The sequence below is a fragment of the Balearica regulorum genome, chromosome 2, assembly GCF_011004875.1.
Source record: "Balearica regulorum gibbericeps isolate bBalReg1 chromosome 2, bBalReg1.pri, whole genome shotgun sequence".
Classification (NCBI taxonomy): Eukaryota; Metazoa; Chordata; class Aves; order Gruiformes; family Gruidae; genus Balearica; species Balearica regulorum.
This window is the reverse complement of record NC_046185.1, coordinates 113,420,676-113,444,603: the sequence shown is the minus strand read 5'-3', so window position 1 is coordinate 113,444,603 and position 23,928 is coordinate 113,420,676. Positions and strand designations below refer to the sequence as shown.

Below are 23,928 nucleotides of genomic sequence, written 5' to 3'. Positions count from 1 at the left end.
ATCCAAATACTGAAGTCATCTCACAACATTTCATCCGATGGGAATTTTGTCAGTCCGAGCAGAAACAGAAACTGCCTGTCTCCTTGGCATAGGTTTAGCTGATAAAATCCTGGCATGCCATTTATGAAAGCAATGGGAAGCATCCAACTGCAGCGACAAGCGTAATAATGTACTGCTAACTGAATACGATGGTAAAAGTAAGGGCTGAGAACAAGGAGTAACACGTTAAATCATACGCCAATCCTTTGTGAAGAAACCATTCAAACTAGGAATAGCTGCACCTGCATTTCTATATCCCTGTTCTCGCTGCTTGAACCTTGATGTTTGCATCGTCTAGGGAGGCTCCATGCCTGCACCATAGGGCTCATTTGTAGTTTACACCCACCTATATTAATTAAGTACTTAACTGGAATTTAACATGCTGTATTTTGGCAGGGCTCAGTCTCCAGATTAGTTTTTAAATTAGAAAAGTTATCTGTAAATTGAGGACTGTCAGTGAAACAGTACCCTCGACAATACTTTTTAATTAATAACTAGAATTGTAGAGCTCAGGAAAACAAAAACCCAAACAACAAGGCAATAATGTTCTGATTGTGGAAAGAGAAAGCAAGCAAATGCCCTGTGTCTGCATTGCTTACAGACCTGGTTCATCAAGACTGGGTGTTAACAGATAGTTTCCCTCCTGGAGGCTTCTCCTCTCAAAATGCCACTTTGCACATAATTTTTATTTTTTCTTACATATGTATGTGTGTGTGTGTATACATAGAAAAATAATTTTGCTCCTGTGCTGCACATACTGAACTGAATATAGTTTTCCTTATTTCTACCAATACCTTACTTATTTTTAAGACACTGCTTTTTGGTATGCTAATCATTTGCCTTTCCTCGCATTTGTATCGAAGTGCTGTGTGGCGTTCCCGTGGTATTATTGTGGTTGAGGTTTTACAGTCTGTTTTAAGCCAGGCTATATCCACAAGTAACTCTGCATTTTCACTGACTTCCCGTGACTTCCCCACGACTTATGAATACAGTTGCTGTGAGCTTATTTCACCAGCTTTTTTGAGCCCCCAAAAAAGAGCGCTCCTGCGTGGGGATGGGGCTATATCCCCTTTTCCCGCCCCAGCATCCACCAGAAGGGATGTGCTAACGATGGGAAGGCATCCCATAAGCTCATTAACAGAAAGGCTGCTGCCTCTCCCAGTCATTGTTCATACGTTTATATCAGTAGGTGCTTAGCAAGGGGGTTTTAAATGAACTTGTGTTAAAGCTTCCCCATCATGGCTGTGAAGCTTGCTGATTCTTCACGTGCATGCTCCGTATTTCTGTGGTAAGAGCTCGATACGAGGAGATCAGTAACTATGTTTGTAAATCAGGTCTTCATGATAATACTGCAGTTTATTTTTAGCCAGTTCCCACAGAGCTGTGTGATCTAATCCACCTCCAGACTCAGCTGTAAGGAGCTCAGGACACCGAACTTCTTTAGTCTTTCAGTGGATGAGAAGTTTTCCAGACATTTTTGGTAGCTTTTCTTGCCTACCAGGTAAAGAGCATCCTCTTTAATTCCTCTTCTACCATGGCTTCGTGCAAAAGATTGATTGTGGTTGCCTCCTCCATTGAAGGGGAGAGGAGAGCACTGCCACCTTTCACTGCACTGGAAGGAGAATGGAAAAGACTTCTCCTCTTCCCTCCTTTCTTTTCAAGCCCTCATCACTGCTGAAGCTGTCAGGGAAAGGGGTGTTGCTTTGTAACAAATATGTAAAAGGAGTAACTACAAAAGACAAAAATATTAATATATAGACATAAAATATGATAAATGTCACATATTTTGGATAAAGAGGGAACTCCCCACATTCACTTGCCTAACAGAGAATGAGGTAGGAAACGGTTGGATTGACAGAGACGAAGCTTGTGTTTCCAAAATGACTACAGTCGCACTGAGAGGAGCTGCCTACATCTCAACTTGTACCACTTCAGCAGTCTGCAGCATCCAGATTTACCAGCAAATCTAGCCTGCGATTGTACCTTCCTACGTTATTCCCATTAAATTAAGGAGATGTCACCCTCAATTTTCACATCAAATGCAAGAGGAATTACTTTTGCTAGGTAGCACGTTCAGGTTGAGTTCCCACTGGAAAACTGAACGAGGTGCCTACGCTGATCTCCTCACGTAATACATACATTTAATTCCTACCGGTCTGTTCTTCTGTTAGCTGTAGCTAGTTTTCCAGCTGGAGTAAATAAGGAAGAAGGAAAATTATTTTCTCACTGGTACTGTTATTTGCTGCTGTTAGCTCTTCAACCACTGTCTCTCACCTGTCTCGTAGAGCTCTACTAGATTTTTCCAAAAGGACTGAGAATCCAAAAAGTTTTATCTGGGTGGAAGGCAAAACCAATGCAAATCTTAGGTGGCACAGAATAATAATAATAAAAAAAATCTTCTCATAAAAATAGCTAAAATAGAGTGGAAAGCCAAAATTTTCAGAGCCTCATATGCAAAAATCAATTGTCCCTTTTTAGGTATTTAAGGGATTTCTTTTCTTAAACTGTACTGTTTCAGCAGCGATCCAGTTTATTTAGTCATCCTGCCTCACCATTTTTCTACCCCCTTGAAAACTATGCATTACCATTGCACTTAAATACTTGCCCTGGTGTTCAATACTGGGGTATATTTCAGCCTGATTTATAGTCAGTTTGTGCCCAAATGAAAATGCATCATATAATGTAAAACATTTATCATATGCTGTATATCAGTAACTGAAGGAATTTATCTGAGCCAAGTAAAAGAAAAAAAAAAAATCCATCAGGTAAATTTTTCCCATTTGATCAAGGTTTGGGGTTTTTTCTTCCTTTAGTCCATCCAGATCTCTGCATTTTCATACTTGTGTAACAGACCTCCACTCAGCAGTCGCTATTCAGCTACGCTATGTGCTTCATTAAGTACATGCTTAAATATGAGTGCATGCTTGTGCTTTATTGACCTGAGGGGAACTGAACGACAGACGTGAAGCTCTGCACATGCTTAGGGCGAACTGGGACTCAGGCTACCTTTCGGATACACCGCTGACACCGAGTGGTCGTCACATTCTACACCTCTCGTATTTTCTGACAGCCGTCATATGTTTGTTTGCACGTGGTTAGAATTACAACCTTGTTGTACATATTCATATACTATATATTTTAAAACGTACACACAACCCACGCGTTGCAAACCAAACACACACAGGCTTCCTTTGAATTGCTTTTTGTTTGCTAGCATTGGTCTTGCTAGTAGGCCTGTCACTATGGGTTTTTATTTCACACCGACAACAGTGAGATCAGTCACTCAGAGTCAATCGAACCTCATTACCACAGCCCAGGGATCAATGGATCAAAAAGCTTTTATCACCATAACGAGATGAGACGCACCTTTATTTGGCAATATGCTGCAATCAAATCCTCTATGTGCTATTTCTTTTGATTTATATATGTTAGAGAGGCTATAAGGAGGACCTGTGGATAAAAATAGGTAAATCCAAAACCAAGCCATGCATTCTAAAAGCATGTGCAACGAGACTCAGGTAGTTACCCCTAAAATCGCTGTGCCAGTCCCACCGCGCCTCTCTTAAAGGAAACGTTGAAGAAATTCTGTTTCCTTCATCTCCACTGACAGATGCCCATCAGGACCGCTGCGAGGATGGGGACAGGCTATCAAGGTACGAGAGCTATGGTTACGAAGTGAAGCTCCACCAGCGGAGAATTCAAAGCACCTGAAGCTGGGTGTTCAAAAACGGTCAAGAGACAAGAGCCCTCTCTCATCCATGACTACAGAGAAACTCCAGAAACACTAACCTCACTACGGCAAAGCTAGCCTAACAACAGCCCTAAAACTTAACTCATGAATACCCCCATACTTAAGAAAGTTTGATATGTTCTTAATTGAACTTACTTGCCAGCATCGTGCCAGGCTCATCTAACTCACTATTTCTTGGCTAACAAGCAAGATGTCATCCATGCCTGAAATTTAAACTCAGACTAGCAGAGGCTGTTGAATGTATCGAATAAGTTGGAGAAAAAACGTGTCACTGGCTTTCAAAAGGCATTGCCCCAGCCTACAGCTTTTCTCCATAGTCTTCTTAATATCCTCATGGGGATTATAAGTAAAGGTGAATGTTGAAATTGTGAATTTTCACAAAAGAATCTTTTTTTGTTGTTGTTTTCCAGAGGACTGATTCTTTACTGCTAGCCTTGGGACTTCTGGAAAAAGTGCTCGGCTACCTGGAGAAATACATCAAAGAGAAATGATAAATCAAATCCCCCTACTGATTGCTGTTCTTTGTCTGGCACCAGGAGGGGATTAGACCTGCTGCAAAACCTGCTGTTTCTACATCAACTTCAGGCTAACAAGAATTTGGGTATGCGAGACATAGAGACACAATGGATCCTTATCACAGTTTCCTTAAGTAGCTTAGCCTTCTCCCTGGTCAGTATCTGCTTTGCAAACCACCAACAGCTCTTCCCCCTCTCCCAGAGGATCCCCAGGACAACGGGGCAATCTCGTAAGGAAACCCAACATGCCGCAACCTTGTGCTGAAAAGGATAAATTGTAAATTAAGTTCTGCAAGCATCATTTCCCATACAAAAATCCCACCGATTTCAACCTGTGCACTTCCAGATGCTTAGCACAGCTAGAGTCTACTGTTCCCCAGGGTGGGGAAAGCCATGTTGCAGCCTGTATTTCAGCAATGCTATCACAGCAACTTACGGAACCGCTGCTTCACAGACAGCTAACCCTTCCTTCTAGCTGCACCGTGACCATATTCAAAGGGCTAGCTGATGACAAGACCTGCAAAACAAATGCAGGAGTATAAAACAGGACCTATCCTACTTTCAGAGAGAGAGTTTTGAATCTTTCTCTAAGTAGAATTAACTAGACTTAAAGATTATACCAGCTTACATGCCATTAAATTTATGTGTCTTAGTTTTCTCTAAAATTACAGCTTAACACAATGCTATTAGGTATATAATTAAAAGACACTGTTGATTGTGTCCTTCATTTGATTTTCCTTTCTTAGAGAACGTCTAGTGACAGAGGCTTTTTCCAACAACCTGGACCTAACCCACTGAAACTCAGGGGAGGGTTCCCAGAAGCTTTAATGGACTTGGACTGCTTAGATTTTTTTTAAGCCTAATGCAAGTGGATTTTCTCTCTTTTATCTCATTTCACTATCTCAAAACAAAAATCACAAGTGGGAAGCAGGTAGTAGATATTAGAAAGTCATAAAATACTGGCCAGATGGTGGATCCTGTGATCCACCACTTTTCTACAGGATACTAAATCTCACTGATTTACACATCAAAGTGGTATGTCTACTTTCCTTTTTAGCCTCCATTTTTAAATCTGTTACTCTGAGACCCTGGTTGGTCACACAAGCTTTCGCCACTTGTCGACAGGTCCAGTTTGCACCACAGCTTTCAAAGGTTTTTCTTGGCATTCTTGGCACATGTGCTTTCCATTAGCCAGCCACTTAATGTTTATTATTCCACATGTTAACTATCATACATTGCTTGTGTGAAAAGTTCAGGTGAACAATAACCTATTTATTATCTTTGAGAGATCCAAACCTGCTCTCCCTCCACAGAAAAGACACTTTTTGCAGTTGGCGTGTGTAGGCAGTCAAAGCTTGAGCCCTTAACCAAATAAGTTGGGATACACAGGACTCTTCTGTGACCCAGTTAGTCCCAAATCATCTACTATGCTATGGCTTAATTTGGTGTGTGCTGCACAGACACAGCAGTTCAGAAAAGTAAACTGTGGGACTCCACAGGACTTGTTATCAGCATGAAATATGCCAGAAGAGGCATAATTATCCAGCTTAGTAATGTGAAAAACACTGAATTTCAGCATCCAGATAGCAAGAACGATGCTGTGTTCATGCCAGTGATTAAAAAAAACCCAAACAAAAAAATAAAAAACCCCAAAAAAACCCCACCAAAAAAACAAAAGCCCAAACCCCTCAAACCCTCCACTCCCTAGGACAAAATTTTTTGCAGATATAATTAAATTTGCATCAGTGGAATTATTAAGGCAAAGAATTTGCAATCTCCAGATTGATATTCACTACAAATAATGTGAGAAGTACAGCAGTTGTGGTAACACAGCAGGCTCTCTTGCTTACGAGCGGCGTTATTCACACACCTCAGTGACTGGCCCTGGTATAAGAGAGGTTCTGGGAGGAATTTGGCAGTAACAACCCTGTTGTCCCACAGACCAGCAAGAAAATAAGACAAATTTGGAGGTCTACAGGAAATTTTCGTGGTTCACGTGCTGATTTCCACTAAGTCACTCACCACTCTATTAAAACCAAGTTGCCCACCCCTACCCTTCTCGCTCAGTTGATGGGGACTGACCAGGTGGCACTAGCAATGTTAGGAAAGGCTTGGGATGTCTTCCAACATGGAGACAGCCACTGTCATGCCCAAGCTGTGAGACTGGGGTTTTGGTAGAGGCTCCTCCATAAGAAATAAACAGCCTAAGCTCAGCTTCATCTCTGATTTCAGAGAAAAGCAGAACCTTCGGAAAAAATTAAGAGTACATGATGCTTCCTCACCCTCCTTGTGAGTGCCTACAGACCTGTGCATCCCAGGTGAGAGCGAGACGTGCTTCTGTCCTCAGCCACATCCCTGACAAAACTGGGACCAGCCTGGTTGGGCTGGTTGCAGTGCACATGAAATCAGGTGAGATGTTTAATTACCTTGCTTTCCCTGACACATGATAAATTAGTCTAGGCATCCCAGAGTGACACATTAAACAAACTACGCTCACAATTAGTTGGCAGCAGCAGTGACATGAGGTATAAGCAAAGTTTAATTGTCACCTTGTCAAAAGGGCATGAACTGAAGTTATTTTTACCTCCTCTTGTCCACCACGTTTATTTGATTCCCTAACTATAGTATGCCATTATTGCAGTCACAAAGGGCTTTCTGAAAACCATCAGGATCCTGCTGAAGGATGTCTATAACAATACATAAATTGACTTCTATTTTTAGTCAATATTAGAGCTTATCTAAAGTAAACATTAATTCCGGCTTCCGTGTAGTCAGCATCCCTCCCAGAAATACACACTCTTATTCTCAACCTAAAAATAAGCCAGTGACTTCATGCATTTGCCCCTTAGGTTGTCTCCCCACACTATGCTGTCTAGCAGCTCACTGAAAGTCACCCTTACCTTCTGCCTGTTTAAAAAAACTTATTTCCAAGGAGACACTGATGCACAAGCCCTGGAAAGGGTCAGCAAAGACAAATGAAATAAAGTGTTTAATGCATAGTTGCACATAACCAGCACACAGAAGAGGAGCTGAAGAGACCACCTGTACAGCGCAACACCGGCTGTCGCCCGGCAGCTCCCTAGGATGGCAGGGCTCTTGCCTGGAGGAAGTCGCTGGCTCTGCCAAAACTTCTGGCTTGCCCTGCTGGTTTATCGAGGTGTCCACACACACCCATCCAGAAAGTGCGAGGTCAAGTCTAGCTCTCCAAGCAGAAAGGCTGTCTCTAATCACTAAATTTAAAAAAACAAAACCAAAACCACAAAAAACCACTTTCATACCACTACAAGTCACTAAAGCAGGTGTTTCTATCTGCCTATGCTTAAAAGCCTAAAAATGGCAGGTCTATGCACGGCCGTGCACAAAGCAACCAGGCATCTCCTTCTAAGACCTTATTCATGCTGGCCATTCACACTGGTGCATTCTCCCCTTTTCCTCTGTCACTGTATTAAGCAAATGACATTCAAAAAAAAAAAAAAAAAAAGAACAATAAAACTCCCTACAGATGCAGGTCGGTCAGGCCCACAGATAAAGGCACATCCTGATTCCCAGGGACTGGCACGGCAGTTTCATATTTATTCACTGGCTGAATAAGGAGAGCGCTGTAAGACTGGCAAAAATCCTGTAGTATTTTTTAGGTAGCATGGGGATATCCTCGTCTTGAGAAGTACAGGCAACCTGGATCTCTCCTGCTCACCCTGTATTTATAGCAATATTGTCAGAGAAGCCTGCTGGTCCATCTTAGAAATGAGGTTCCCACCATGGCAGGACCTGCATAAAAATAGACAAAACTGTACTTCATCTCAAAAAGTTTAATACCCTGAGAATCATCACGTCCTGAACGTGCTCTGTGAAGCTGAAGGAAAAAAAGAATCCACACTTAACTAAGCAAGACTCCTCCTGTACTGAATTTGAGCCTGGATCAGATTTAATTCAGTGAGTAACAGCACTGGAATCTTGGGGCTGAAGCCTGCTGTGCTTTAAATAACACGGAGATAACACTCGCCATGGCTGCAGGGCTTCAAGGTGAGGGCCGTTTCTTTCTACGTGGAAATGCTTTTCGGGGAAGTCGAAGCTAGAATTCAGTGTGGGAAAGCAAAACATTTGCTCTCTGAAGATAGCCCAGCCTACTTATTGTTTTCATTACCATAAAGGAAGACCCTAGTCTTTCACCTCTTCCTGCCTCCTTTTTTTTTTCCGCATTGATTTAATCGCAATTCTAAAAGGGCCATGTAACTCTGGTCCTAGCCTAGGCTATGAGGAGGGGAAATAATTACCATTATTTTAAGGCATACTAGTCTTTATATTATAAGCCCTAGATAGCCACCACTGCAACATACACCAATAAGAATTGTTAGATTGGCTATGTCTTCTTTTTGTATAGTTCGCAATTTGTTTCAGCTTATAAACCACCTCCAAATTTATGGGCTTTTCAAATCTATGGGCTTTTTCACTTCTAGGCACAGGGAAGTACTGCTCATTTTGTTAAGGGATAAAGAAAAGTCTCTTATTTTCAATTCCACAGTTCATTTCCAGAATAATTGGTTTCATCAGCAAGGATGATAATTTGGTAGTATCCATAAAGATATACAGATTTGTAAGTGAACCAGAATATCTACAGTTACATTAAAACAGGATATTCCATTCCAGCAATTCTCATGCTTTGTGGCACAAAAATCTCACAGGCAGTGGGGAGGTCTACTTCTCAGCAGCTTGTGCCCGCTCACGCTAGATTACTTCCACTTCTACACAAAACCTGTAGTGTGTTCAATGCTTCTCATCTGATCTGCCATGATGAATCTTACATCCCAAATAACTTTACTCTGTACCTACTTCTCTCTTCCTCATTCAGATACTCGTTCTCTTAGTTTTCCATTTCAGCTGTTTCTCCGGAGCCTGTGGCTTGAGTGAGAAAGACTGGCAAGACACAGCAGCAGAAGAAACTCGCAGTTAAGGAACCACAGAGCGTATGTCATGTTGGCTGCACACAGAGATGCCTGTTCTAAATTTGTACATGTTTGTTTGATCATTTTGATTAATTTGCAAAAGATACACTGCTGCCTCATCCAAGTTAGAAAACTTCTAAGTGCTTCCCTTACTCCAATAAAACTGGACGATGCATAATGCCGCTAAATGTGATGGCTATTTTTCTTGCAGACATCAGCACTATAACAACCAGGAATCATAGATCTAAATAAGAAGGCTAAATACTTTCTTGGACCACTAAAGTTTCCAAAATATAAACAGTGGCAAAGATTACAGCATACACTCTGCTATTCATCCCTTTTCCTTTCAGTGAAGTTAAATGCTTACAGAAACGCTGGAGATTCAAGCTGCCCAGCCAGAGAGAGAGGCTGGTACAGCCCAGTGGGCAAAGGCGTCTCTGCCACAGGCGTGCTGATCTGCTTCGGCATCAGCCCCCAAGGCACCCTCCAGACCCTGAACCACACAGGCCTCGGTCTCCGTTTGGAAAAGCCACCTGCCAAATCGAAGTGGCTTTGGTTCTGGCAACACACCTAGTTAGAAAACAACTACCTGCTTCATCTGCCCCATGGCCACCAGGTGATGACGTGACCTGGGCTGCTCTAGAAGCTGCAACCAAGAGGAGCAAGTCATGTGTCAGAGCAGATGTCTGCACCACACTTAACTCCATCATCATCCATTGCTGCACCACGATGTGCTAGCACAGCCATAAAGGTAACATGTAATTACCATGGGCTTAATTACCGCTGCTCTGAAATGTCACAGGGCATTAAGTGGCAATAGGAAATAATAGCTGTCACTGTTCCACAATGAAAGAAATCTCTAGAGATTTCTCTGAGTCAATGTGCCTTTAAAATTACTCTAGTACATACAGGAAACTAAATGTTAAACAGAGGAAGAGACTAAAATCAGTATAAATGAGAGCCTGCAAGAGAAGAGAAAAGTAAAGGTGGCAACTCGAGATCATAAATGCAATGTAGAATAACATGCAACTTACTGCTTGCTTCTGTTCTAGCATCTCTAATTTGCAACATTACGAATACACACAACCAGAGCTTGAAAATCCCATGCTAGTAGTGATTTTGAGGACCAGGGTCTAGGAAAAACCACAAGGATTCATATAGATAGAGCTGTGTCTGGATACCCCACACGCAGGGGAGAGGCTGCCAGCAGCTTCTGCTCATCTTGATTTCCACAATGAATCAGTAATGGCATTGTGAAAGAGCAAACGAAAAATAAGTTTCTCAATTTAACAAACTCTCTATATAGAGGAAAAAAAAATATTTTCTGTAGCACATAGGGATGGACAATAAGTATGAATTACAAAATGAAACCAATCTTCCCAGTATTCATCCTAGTTTTTGGAGTCTGGAATCCTCATTCTAGAGCAGAGAACCAGATATCACCTACTATGTAGGAAAAAAAATGAATTTTAGTATCGCTTACAGAAAGACAGACTATAAATGGCAGAACTGGAAGTTGGATGGATTTATACATAATATTTTATAAAAAGTTTGAAATAGTACGTTGCCAATAAATATCAGCCTAGGTACTGAAATAATACAGGAATAAAAAACCTAGTATTTTTCATCTAAATTAACAATCCTTAGGACACTAGAAGACACTTGATAAACATTTTAAGTCCTATTTTTACGAATAGATCCACACATTTTTTTTCTATGCACGTGTATGGGTCCATAAAATTCTAAATACGATGTATATTGCATGTAAAACTGGGGGAAAGTTCAACACAAGACAATCCAAATACGTTCTCTTGCAGCAGCATCTTTTAACAATCCAGTCTGAACAAGCTTGAGATCCTCTAACCTTTGTTAAAAAGGCAGCCAAAACTTTGACACAGTCTTTGGCTTTTAGCTACGCATGTCTAAACAAGGATATTTTATAATCACAAGTATTTGTGGCCTGGAGTATATTAATTTATAGTCACATTGGCACTACTAGCACTATTTTATGACACTCCAACAACAAAAAAACCCACTACTCAAAGTGAAGCTCTCATTTTCATGCTTTCACTCTAACTCATTTCCTTTATTTAAACTCTAAATAAATGCCTTATTTACATATTCTCTTAAAAAAAATAAAATCTATCAGCAGTTAAAACTTCGGTCTGACAAAACTCTTGTACTTAGTAACACTCTTCCCTGTTATGTTAAGGAATAGTTATGTGATTGCTTATAAGTTATACATAGAAGGGAAAACCCACCACATTTAACTTTTCCAAACTGTGAATTTGGGGAGTAATCTTATTTTAGTTGAAAAAAAAATAAATCAAGGATATCTCTAAATCTCCTTTGTGTTCTTTAATTAGGTCACCTAAGGAAAAAAAAAAATTATTTACTCCATCCAATGTTGTATGAATATTATACAGACTATTTCAGTTTGCTCTACTGCACTGAGGCCATGCTTGACAAAGTACAGCCTCTAACTAGTATCTTTCATGGAAAGGGAAAAGAACAAAAAGAGAAAACGTGAAAAATAGCCTATTTGTGAGGACAAGAGAACTGTAAGTGATCATAGTGATACTCACTGCCAGATCCCTGCATTTAATTTCCCAAAGCCTAAGACAACGTATACCTTACATGGAAACCTGAAACTCAAATCTACATTTTAGATTGCTGTAATGATAGCAATTGCAAAATCCTACAAATCCTCGGCCAGCTACGAGAGGAACGGGCGTTTTTCACAGCCAAACATACCCACGTCAAGTCTGGTCCAGGCTGCTGCTCTGTCAGGCAATGTGCTGGAGGATGTTCTACTGCTACACAACAGAAGTAAAGAGAAGACCATATTACTGAAACCATTACAAAGAAAAATATTTTTAAAACAAATTTGGTACATTTGATAAAAGGAAAAAGCTAAAAAAAAAAAAAAAAAAAAAAGGCAGCAGCTATAAATAATAAACCAGCATGAAAAGTAGGAAATAAAAAATGGAACCCTGGATCCTTAACTATCGAGGGCAAGCCATGTCCCTCTAGACTGTAAACAGTAATTTAAAGCCAAATGTATTCTTTAGACACCTGGTGGCCACAACAGATCTTGGAGCACTCAAACTGTTGCACTACTCCCAGTTTTGTTAGGATACAAAACTGCGCAATTAAATTCAGCTTCTTAATTTCTTTTCCTGCAGGTGACAAAAAAAAAAAAAAAAGGTGAATCCCAATGCATTTGCAAAAACAAACCCCAAAAAAACCAATAAAACAAAAACAAACCCAACTCTATCAAACATCCTACATGTAATTGGCCTGCACTTATTTTTTGGAGCCACACACAAATATTAGGCTGCTACCTGTGCCCTGGCCTGAGGGTAAGCTAACTGACAGGACATGGAAAACCAGGGGACATGACAAGAGAAATGGCTGAACTTGACAGGTAACAGCACAAGAAGGTGACAAAAGGGATCATGTTGTGAGGAATGGCTGGATCTCATGGGTGGTTAGGGGGGAGTTCGGTGAGAAAAGGCTGAACTTCACAGATAATCAAAGGCGAATATTGGGGATGCAGAGTCTTGAAATGCCAACGATGCCGAGGTAATCGCAACTCTGATATTGTATGAAGCTGAGACTATCTAGAGAGCAGTATGAGAAATACAAAATTTTGGGTAGTGCCCTTCAGCACGACACCGGGAGCAGGACAAATCAAATCTGTCAGTTTGGACCAGACACCACACACTAGCCAAACCTGTTTCTGTGGTCAGGAGGACCCACAGTTTTCCTTGGCCAACAGGTGAGCATCCAGAGGAACAGGCTAAGCATCCCCGTAGCAGGATGCACGTTCCAGGCTGGACAGCATCAGCAACTAACCATCCCTTCCTAACAGTATTCAGAAGTCTCTTTCAGGCAGGAGGAATACTTAGAAGGCCCATTTATGTTCAGAGATGAGCTATTTAGAAGACAGCTGCTCCTACAAACACTTGTTAAAAATTATATTCATGGAGGACTGATCATCTTGAGCCATCCTGGCAAACTAGGATACGCAGTACAGATGATGATTATTGATATGGTAAGTATCAAAGTAGCTGGAGAACAAGTTAAATTTATCTGTACTTGCATATCGCTTCAGAGGATCACAACTTAGATGCCAAAATGACCAGATGGGTATTATTTAAAAGAACAAAAATAGATAATTTAAACCTTTTACAGAGCAAACTTCCCTACTTGCTATATTCTCACACCAGCTTTTTGGTGCACCACATGTCTGTTTCACAGGTTGTGATCCCTTGAAAATTTGAAAGTCTCCAATGACTTCTTACAGTTCAATGTACTTGAAGAGCTCTTCTTATGAGAGGGATTTCAGCCTGGAAATGTCTCAGCTAAGGATGTCTCAAACAGCAATAAGAATAAAACTGGTGGATCCTTTCAAAAGAAAAATAATACCAAAGAAGTTCCAAAATTATACAGTAAATAAACTTTATTTCATCTCAGCTCTTGTCAGATTAGTGCTGTCAACAGTCACAGATCAGCATATGATACAGTTATGTATTAACTATTTACAATTTACAGTAACGTACTTTTTCTCCAGAAAATATAAGTACAAAAGCTAGGAGTAAACAAATGAGGTACTGCCATTTGGATTTATTGTAGGCAAAAGCATATAGGAGTGACCTTTAGCAAACAATCATAAGATCAAATCGGGAGAGAGTAGTCATCAAGAGTGCCTAGTTCATCAGGAAAATCACCTCAACCGCTACCCATCCAAAAATGTATTGCACAATTCATTCAAAAATAAAAAAATAAATAGAAGAAACAAACCATTTATTTCAACTCTTAAAAAACACCCAGTAAAGCCTGTATAGTGATACAGTAGTGGGCAATTCCTTCCTAGGATAAAGTCTTTTCTCTCCTTTAAAAAAATAACCTTTAACACAAAATAGAAGACAGTGTTCAATAGAAGAGGAGAAAGACTCATCACCAGATAACCCCTGATTAGCATTTCTTGTCAAGGCAGTTTTAACTATATTCACGGTCCAAAGGTGGTGCTGAGTTTTGGTTCTTGCTGTTCCATTTGTGACCTTGAATAATAGCTTTTCTTCGTGTCCCTTCTCAAGGGACGACAACAGAGATATGAACTTATTTCTAAGCAGCAGTGTCATGAGACACTCTCATCACAACTTCTTCAAGATGGTCGTAGCCATGACTAGAAGAACGAAAAGTTAGAACAAATGAACAAATGTTACCTTATTGAGAGTAACTTAGAAGCACTTAACATTAAAATAATAATGACATCATTGTTTATTGATAGGAATAGGAGATGGAAGAGTTTCAGGTAAGTCAAACTGTGAAATTCTTAACTGATTTCAAGCAAGTAATTCTATTCCAGTATCTTCAGAACAGTTGAGAAAGCATGATGAAGACCAAAAAACCTATAGCAAAACAGTCAGGAGTCTCACCGGAAATAGTCTATCACATCATTGCATCTTAATCCAATGAAAAACAAAGTTGTCTTCTCTGCATAAGGTCTGTCATCAAAATTGAAATGATGAAGTAAAATTTTGGGGGTAGCAAAAAGCCTCCTCTACCAGGAAAATATTTATTGCTTTCACAATGAAGTCAGCATCCCCTTAATTTTAATTATAAGTTTTATACATGCAAGATTGTTATCCCATTTGCTGGCTATGTACTGATATAAGTCACAAAAATATTTGAGATAAGGTAAGAAACTACAATCCAATAATGAGGTCTGAATAGTTTCCATACACATTATCTTGTTATGAAAGTAAAAGAGGTAATTGCTGACATTAAGGTCAAAATCAAGCCCTTCTGCAATATGCTTCAAATGCAGCTGAGAAGGCCTGAACCTTTTACGCCAGCGTTACAGACAGCACAACGAGAATTTAAATTTCAAACATGCTTTCTGCAACAGTGTTGTAAATAGTTTTGTCCTGTCATTACCAACAATTCAATTATTTTCAACAGAGGGCTAGAAAAAAAAAGTTGCTGATTTTGTCAAGAAGTGATCAAGGCTAGGAGGCAAGCACTCCAAACTCTCTTGCGTTTTAAGTGCAATAAAGTGCATCTGCTATTGTATTCAAAAGTTTAAAAGAACACAGAATAAAGTAGAAACCATGACTGTTTGCTAAGATGAATAGGTTTTTTCCCTTTGAAACAGATATTATTTTGTATTGGAGGCAATATTTGCGTGACTGCAAGAGAGGAAGATAGCCTGTCAACTGCATTGTGATCACTGGCAATGGAAACAGCCTAAATTAATCCATTTGGCTCCAGCGGTGGTGCGGGCCAACCGCTGCATTTCAGCCCACAGACAGTGATTGCTTCACAGGCACCGAATCAATTCCTGGCAACTGCGCAAAGATTTTCAGTTGCAAAGGAGGAAAAGGAAAGTTGGGCTGATCGTATCCTATAGAATTCATCTGAAGAGTTCATTAAATAACATACAACACTAACAACTCAGATGATTATAATCTTATCAGGCAGCGCAGAAAGTTTTACCTGGGTATTTCCATATCCTACTCCTCTCTCAAGCGCTATTGCTTGTGCGTTGCTTGTTTAACTTGGCTAGTCTGATGCAACCTGCATCTTTAGGCCGAAATCAGCTGAGGCTTTTCCATAATGCTACAATTAGCATTGCAGATTCATAATGAAAGTAGCTTAATAAAACCTGAAAAAAGGCACAATAAACTGAGAGCATAAAGCTCCCCAAATTGTTCTCCTTAATTTCTCTGCTCTAGCTTCTCTTGATAACAAGCCAAAGCTCTGATTCAGAAAGGTACTGATGATTAAATGCAATTATATCCTAAATTCCTCTACAGAAAGTATTTCATCAATCTCTTTTAAAATAATCTATTATCATATTTATGTAATAATTCATTTCAAGCAGTAGAGAATGTCTCCCATAAATCTTGTTTGCCTATTCAAAAAAGGAGCTCACAAAGTAAATAAAGACAGAACAAAGCCAAGTGCAATAAAATTCAGTATTACATATTAATTGATTTAAAACCTGATATTTTTTTTTCTACAACTGAGATTTCTGTAGCTCAATCAACATTTGAAGTTATGCTTACAACTCAAAAAAGATTGGTATTGAATCAATATTTACAATTTTCAAACTTGGCTTTGTAAAGCAAAACATGATTAAGAGTAGAACAAAGTTTATCATATAGAGCAAAAAAATTGATTTTTTTTTAACAAACAAAAGCAGGCGAGAAAAAAAGGCAGAAAAATTATTAATCTCATACTACAGGTTTCAGCTTTAAATAAAACAAGTATGTATTAGGCTTCACTCACCCACATGCTAACTAAGCACAGACTGATGGGATATTCAGAAGATACCACTGCGAGGTGAGGCAAACTACAAAGCCAGGAAGAAAACAGCTTATTGGACTACTTTGTTAATAGTGTAGATAAGAACTCTGTGGACATCTACTTACAGAGGAGATTGCTACAGTTAGATTGCAATAACTATGTAGTAAAAGCTAGATTAGTGAAGGAGACACATTGATCTAGCATATGTTTATTGACCTAGGAATTTGTTAAAATTTTTCAGAAACCTGTTAAATATATGCCCACTAAGAGGGTAAATAATTACTCACATATACTTAGTACTACACACACTTACTCTTTTCCAGTAGCACAGTTAATTAACAATTTACACATTAAAATTAGTTACAGATGTCTTGCCCATAAACAAACATACAGAAACAACCAAGCTTAACGTTAACAATGCACATTTATGATGTAGTTCAGAACTTTATTGCTCATGAGATCTATATACTGGACATTTTCAAATACCAGCATCACTCCAATATTAAGTGTGGAGAAACACTACTGCCATGTTAGCAAATGTCAATAAATAAAATACAAAAACCCAAGCATATTTCTTGACAGAATAATTTATGAAGATCCCTCCAACTTTTTAGTCCTAAACAGAATTACAAAAGACTCACCCCAAAAAAATAATCTGTTCTTCAGTAAACAAGCCTAGTAACTTTGAAAGTGAAGAAAAAAAATTACTACATCCTCCATAATATATCCTAATATTTGAGTTTCCCTTAGATGTCTAATTTAATCTCTTTGTGGATTAGGAAAGGAGAAAATTCATTGGTTAGATCTGAGCCAAGAAGGGACTTCTATGTGAAACCCAAGAAGTTTTTGATCAGGGCATGAAGCTCTTTGAATGACAATATCCTTAACAATCAAAGCACATGCAACCTGCAAAAAAACTCACTGTATGTTCTAGCCAAAATTTAATACCAAGGATTAAAACTTGTTGGATGAATTCAAGTTAAAATTTTATGTAGTATCAGAAGTTGTGAATGTCTATTTTAGGAAGACCAGGTTTCAAGTATCAAAAAGCTGAAGGGACTGTAAAATAAGGTCCGTATCTCTAACCTCACTTTTGGCCAACAGAGAACTCAAAATATTTCCTAAATATTACTCTAGCTTGCCAAAAAAAAAAAAAAAAAAAAAGACGTTAGCTTTCTACTTGGAGGTCAGAGAGAGAGCATTAAGAGAAAATCACGTTTGGGAAGCACGATACTTATTGGAGCTGCAGTATTATAACCATTTATATCATTCTAAAAATATTTTAAGTATTCAAGATTGCAAGACACTCTCAAACCTACTAAGTGTACAGAAAAATGTTGAAGTATTTAACACTTTCCTCAGACTTGATACTTCAAGCAGATGAAATGGTAGAAGTTTTTTTAAAATTTGTTTCAATGGATCAACAGGACTTTAATGTAACTACTTCAACTGAAATGTAAAAATGTTAAATTTTTTATTTTATTCTGTTTCTGCAAGTGCAATATAAATATAAATTTGAGGCCAGTGAGAGACACAGAATGCAATTCCTCCTCTCACTTTAATTCCTAAATATTTTACTAAGCTGATCCACAAAGAGTTGTTTGTTGATCACTGTTGACTCCAGATAAAATGTAGAGAAAACTACTACTGTAGTTTTTATCTTAATAAAAAATAGTTTCAATACGTGCAATAGTAACAGGAATATCAAAGAAACGTTTATGCTCAGATCCTCTTCTCTTTTGGTCTGCTTCTCAAACCCAATTCACCTTTCTGGTAAATACATCAGATGGTAAATACTAAGTAACTGCCACATAATAAGTAGTGTATTGAAACTGAGAAAAAAAACAATGAAACAAAATCAACGTGAAGTGTTTAAGACTCTTATTTTTGCCCTGTCCTGACCCAGAGTGAACCTGACATATTTTGATGGTTTTTCAGTACGAAATTAAAGCAAGGTCTTAAAAAAAAAAAAAAAAAAGAAAACAAACCACAACACAAAACAAACCCAAAAAAACCCAAACCAAAACCCCAGTCTTGTTAGGATACTCACTTAAAATAAAAATGTACGTATCTCACTTCAAACACACATATCCCAGGTGATTGAGCTAATCAGTTTTCTATTCTACAAGCAAAATAGGTTATTGGTTTTTTTCCCAGAAATTTTATTCCAGGGCTGAAAAATGTCTCTTGACATACTTATCATTAAAACTGGTATGACTTCACAGAAACTTCTGTATTAAAGAAACATGAATTCTCTGTCAGATCACTTTTTTGATTAGAAAATTCATCTGCAGAATAGTGATGACTAAACTTGCTTTGTTCTGTTGTACCCATAGCTATCAGAAATATGGCTGAACCAATGAGACATACTAGTTAAGAAAATCTGCTTGGGTTTTTTTTTTTTCCTCACTTTTGCTATAAACTCAAATCTACAGCTGAAATTTGACATTCCACTGAAGAAGAGGGAAGGAGGGAAAAAAAGAGTTCTCTTGAATGCAGACACAGGGAAAAGTTTCCAATTCCTTATTCTTGCAACCTAATCTCTTGCATAAACTTGGTTTACTCAGATAACTTACCAACGGTCGAGCATCTTCTCGTTCTAGTATCTTCTGAGTCTGATCTGCTGGGAACTTCAGCACTGTTGTTATAACCTTGGCCATTGTCTAAAAAGAAATAGGTCATCTATAAGTAATTTCATATGCACTAAAATGCTTTACAATACTTTAAAATGTGTATCATTTAAGAATACCAGACACTATTTTTAGTAATGTCAATGGAAAACACAGTGAAATGAGTAAGAAATAACTACTTGTTTCACACTGTATATGCATGACATGTTATGTCAAGTATATGAAAACCATGAAGGGTCTTCATTTCACATTGTCACAAACTTCAGCTACTGTAGTACGATGTAAGCTCCATGGTATCTATGCTCAAATAATTGAGTTCATTATTAAGACAGCGTACCGTTACAAATACTGGTACTACCACATTTGATCTTAATGCAGCCTTTCTGAAAAGCCCATTTCAGGTGAATGGCACCCGAGAGAGTCCTTATGGATTCAACTATATTCACATCATCCAAATATTTTGTAAAGAAACAAAACACTGAGAAAACAGATCCAAACGTCAGATGTGGAACTCCAGTTGTGTAAATATTTTTAGTGGGTCTACAGTAACCCCATATTTAAATAGCAAATCATTTAGACACCCTCAGACAGAAATGCAAGAATAACAAAGCTTTGTGCAAAACAGGCAATGATTACATCCATTTTATAAACAGATGAGTGGGAAACTCCAAAAGGCACAAAACAAGGTCCAGGTGACTTTTACAAGAAAGGTCAAAGTAAGAGCTGCAGTGTAGCTCAAACAGAAGGTGATTGCTACAAAAGCAGTAACTGCTGCTCTTAAAGAATGTGGATGAGATAAGATTGCTGCTCTCAATGTCTACTGTTTATTACCAGTCTCATGTGTGGAATCAAGAGGGAGGCTGTAGCAACAAAGCAGTTGCAGGACAAAAATGATTGCAGCTAAAAGTGAGAGGTAAAACCCTCATTCGCAATAATTGAGTATATAACTTAACTAGGGATAAAAATGAAAAGAAAGCAAAACAAACCGAGCCCTGTTGAATCCTTTTGGCTTAAAAAGCTTAATTTTAACATATTATTATTAATTAATATTAATATTAACATATTAATTCCCACAATTAAGAAGTAAATGCCTCTACTGCAGCTGCCAGATACACAAAGGAATGTGTTCAGTGCCACAAACATAACACAACACTTTTCTGATTTTTTTTGCCAAAATCCTCATCACAATTACTTAGGACTAAAAGATTAGAAAATATTGAGCTTATAATCTATTCAAACTCTTTGTAACACCGCTATCAAGAAAGCCCTCTCCTGACAGTTTTCCACAGGACACAATGGCATGCAAATATTAAAGAAAAAATAATCTACAAACACTGCAAAGACTCTACGAAAGCACAGATACTTATGTGTCAACTTAAATAGGAGCTATTTAAAGCCTTCTTTCCTGAAAACATTCATTTCATAATTTATCATTAGCAATGACTTGAAATCACCTACAAGTTTCTGAGGCCACCAGGGGATTTTGAAACAGAATTATTCAATGTTGTTCACAGTTGCATAGTTATGAAACAAAGTTACAAGAACTTAGGATAATATGTTTATTATAGGCTTACCTTATCACTCTAAGTCTATTCTACTATTTAAAAAAACCCAAACAACTAATAGCTCTTTAAATGTGTGAGTACACACTTAAATATCTTCCTCTGTGTGCATTTCTGTATCTACATATAGAAAGGCCCTGAGCTTTCCCAAACGTAATAGTTAGTTCTCCTATAAGAGATGATAGTTTGCATTCCCATTTCTTTCTGTGAGGCTGGCATATCTGAATGTCATCTCTGAAAATAATATTTTTATAATGATACTGATCAGTGTCCTCTATAATTCAAGAGCTGTTGGTCAAAGGAGGAACCTTCAAAATCAAAGTTTTACAGAAATACTCCTTGTTTTTCTGCAATGTACAAGAGCGGGTTGAGGTGCCAGAAAAATACCTGCATACATTCACTATCTCTGACTCATATATATTCCATTACATTCTTCCATGTACCTAGTTAGTATCAACACAAACACTTATTACAGATACACAACCCTTGGACTGACTTTCTGGCCTCAGAACAGACTCCAAACAGCACAATGAAGTTACAAGTAGAGCATCTAGGATTTCTGCAAGATGCAAGATTTAGTGTGCAGTACAGCTAGACAGTACAACTGTTCACGTGCCTATAGAAAATATTATTTTATTTGACCTAGTGATTTATGCCCTGTATTTCCAGGTTCAGATACTCTGAACAAGGGGCATGCCCAGAAAAAAGCTGGCACTCTCATTTCATATATCCCACCAAGGACGAGGCAAAAAATAAAGTTGGACTGGAGGGCAAGACAGTAAAATCCCCCAGTGAAGACGACTCATGCAGTTTACAAAGAATGTGATAGGCTACAGGATACACGTTATGACCACAATTCTGACTTTTAGATCCTGAGCCATTGCCCTCAACATTTCCCTTATGTCTCCAGCACTATAATACAACTGATGTATTCATTAATGGTTCTACTTAATATTCCAGGATCATTTACCAGGCTGCATAAATGGCAATCCATCCCAGATAGTCTACAGATTGTCTTCAACTCCTTTCAATAAAGAGGAAATAATGTCTATAGCAATTACCAATTCCACTGCTGAACCACCTTTGAGACCTGGCATACATATTTCCACTATAAAAGGAGACCTTGCACAGAGAAAGGCCACCAGAATGATCTTCCCAGAGAAAATTAGAAAAAATATGCCTTGTCTGGTACAGGAAAACAAAAGCTGAGAGTAAGGTATGTCTGTACCGAGGAGGTAAATGTCAATACAGATCTTTTAACTCAAGGACTGTCAGGGAAAAAAGCACATGTTAATACTTTACTAACACACTTAGACTGTGTATTAAAGCTTTTATCAATCACATTGTCATTGTTTATGGTTTTCCAGTCAGTGGAGCAGGATGAAACCAGTTTTCAAGACACAGTTCCATACATTTAAGATTATATGGTACAATCCCTATGAGAGCAGATACTAAGCTCAGTGTCTTCCAAGAACACATCCAATGGTTGAAAGAAAACTAGCAGATGAAATCAACTTGAAAGTACTTTTTGAATCAAAAGTGAAGAGATCAAAATATCTTCATATTTAAATTAGTAAAAATGTAAGCCTTCATTCCATTTTAATTTGCCATTAGTAAATGCCAGTACAGCTACAATCTTGATCAGCTAGTAACACAGAACAAGGTAACATCAGAAATTCTTCCCTTCTTGCAATACATCAGAACATTTACCTTCAATTAAAAAATGCTAAGGGGTAATCAAATTACTATGAACACACAATAGAGAGGAATACAATCACATTCAATTTTAAGAACTTTGTCATTCTCCCTTATCTATCCACATCTAACTTTCCAAAGCTAAAAATTGTAGTGTTTTGAAAATGATTTCTGCTGGTTCTTTAAATATACTTCCCCTTTCAATCATATCAACTTTCAAACAATGCCTTCTCAAGTTATTGTAGGAACCAAATGTCTATCTTTTCTGATTTATTTTTTCTCCTCCCAATATTCATCCTTTTTTTGGGAGCCAGTGTGCAGACAATGTTGTAATGGCATCTTCTGGTTAAATACAATGTAATCTCCAGTGCAAATAAACAAATGCATACAGAAATTTATTATATATATTTATTCATATAGCTTTTAATCAAAGCAAATAAAAGAAAAACAGAAGAGAGAACTAAAGTCACTAAAGTCAATTTATTTTAGCACTGACTGTTGGTTGTTGCTGTTGTTGAAGAAATCAACTGCAAATTTTAGTGTATCACTGTCAAAAAAGAAAAAAAATCCCCACAACTTTATAATCCAAAGTTTTGAGGCATGTATAGTAATGTTTTGAAGATCAGTAACAAATAGCTATAATGAAAAAGGGGTTTGAAATTAGGTTTTCTTGAATGCAAATTTGCTACGTGCATCAGCTATCTGCAATAGCCATCTGCAGCTGTCTCAAGACTTGTTTGAGGCTGAAACGTCACTGACGTTTTTTAGCATTTTCACTTGTCTAAGTCTCTCACAATTCAAAATCACAAAATCCAGTAAAGTACCAATTTTTTTAACTGATTTCAGTCGCTTGTTATTAAAGTAGGAGAGCCATCCAATGAGCCACAGGCTTGTGAACAGAAGGTAACTAGTGATTCTGGCTTTTTTGGATCAAGGATTTGTACTTTTAATAAAAAAGGAATTAATATCAAAGTGAAAAATGGGATAAAAAGAGAGAAAGAGGAATCCCATAGGGACAAGATGTCCTGAACAGATCAAGTTTTCTTCTGTACACAGCACAATAGAAAAATGCTAATTAACACAGAAACCTACATAAAACCTCTGTGCTTAATAGCAGTCCAAGTTGAAAGCAGGGCAACAAAGAATGGAAGAACTCCAGGGAGAAGAAAGAAACAAATAGAAAAAAAATTCATCCACATAGCATTTATTATCCAAGAAAAATATTTGTATTATGACATACCTCTTTTGAACCTGGTCAATCTGTAGGCATCAGTATTGCTACAAGCTAGTAAAACTCCAACTTAGGAATGATTTCACGAGCTTGCAGCATAAAACAAGAAGCTTACTGTGCAGTGTTTTCACTATTTTTAGGAGTAAATTAATCTAGAGAAGGTATACAGATGTAGGAGCCCTATGAAACAACTTTCAAAAAACAAATGAAGAGATATTTCACCACCTTCACAGTGGCTAACAAAC

At 38.1% G+C, this 23,928-nt stretch overlaps 1 protein-coding gene across 7 annotated transcripts in view; it reads right to left on the bottom strand.

The window, feature by feature from the left end:
- Positions 1-13,695: 13,695 nt before the first annotated feature.
- GOLGA4 (golgin A4) overlaps positions 13,696-23,928 on the bottom strand; it is a 76,131-nt gene continuing 65,898 nt past the window's right edge. For 6 of the 7 annotated variants that reach the window (XM_075745387.1, XM_075745389.1, XM_075745390.1 and 3 more), the window contains 3 exons: positions 19,142-19,228; positions 16,548-16,611; positions 13,696-14,439 (listed from right to left, as the gene is read on the bottom strand). In XM_075745387.1, the coding sequence (XP_075601502.1) occupies positions 16,582-16,611; positions 19,142-19,228 (117 nt within the window). In that variant the 3' untranslated portion in view covers positions 13,696-14,439; positions 16,548-16,581. The remainder of the gene's footprint in view (positions 14,440-16,547; positions 16,612-19,141; positions 19,229-23,928) is intronic. The other variant, XM_075745388.1, reaches the window with a different exon arrangement.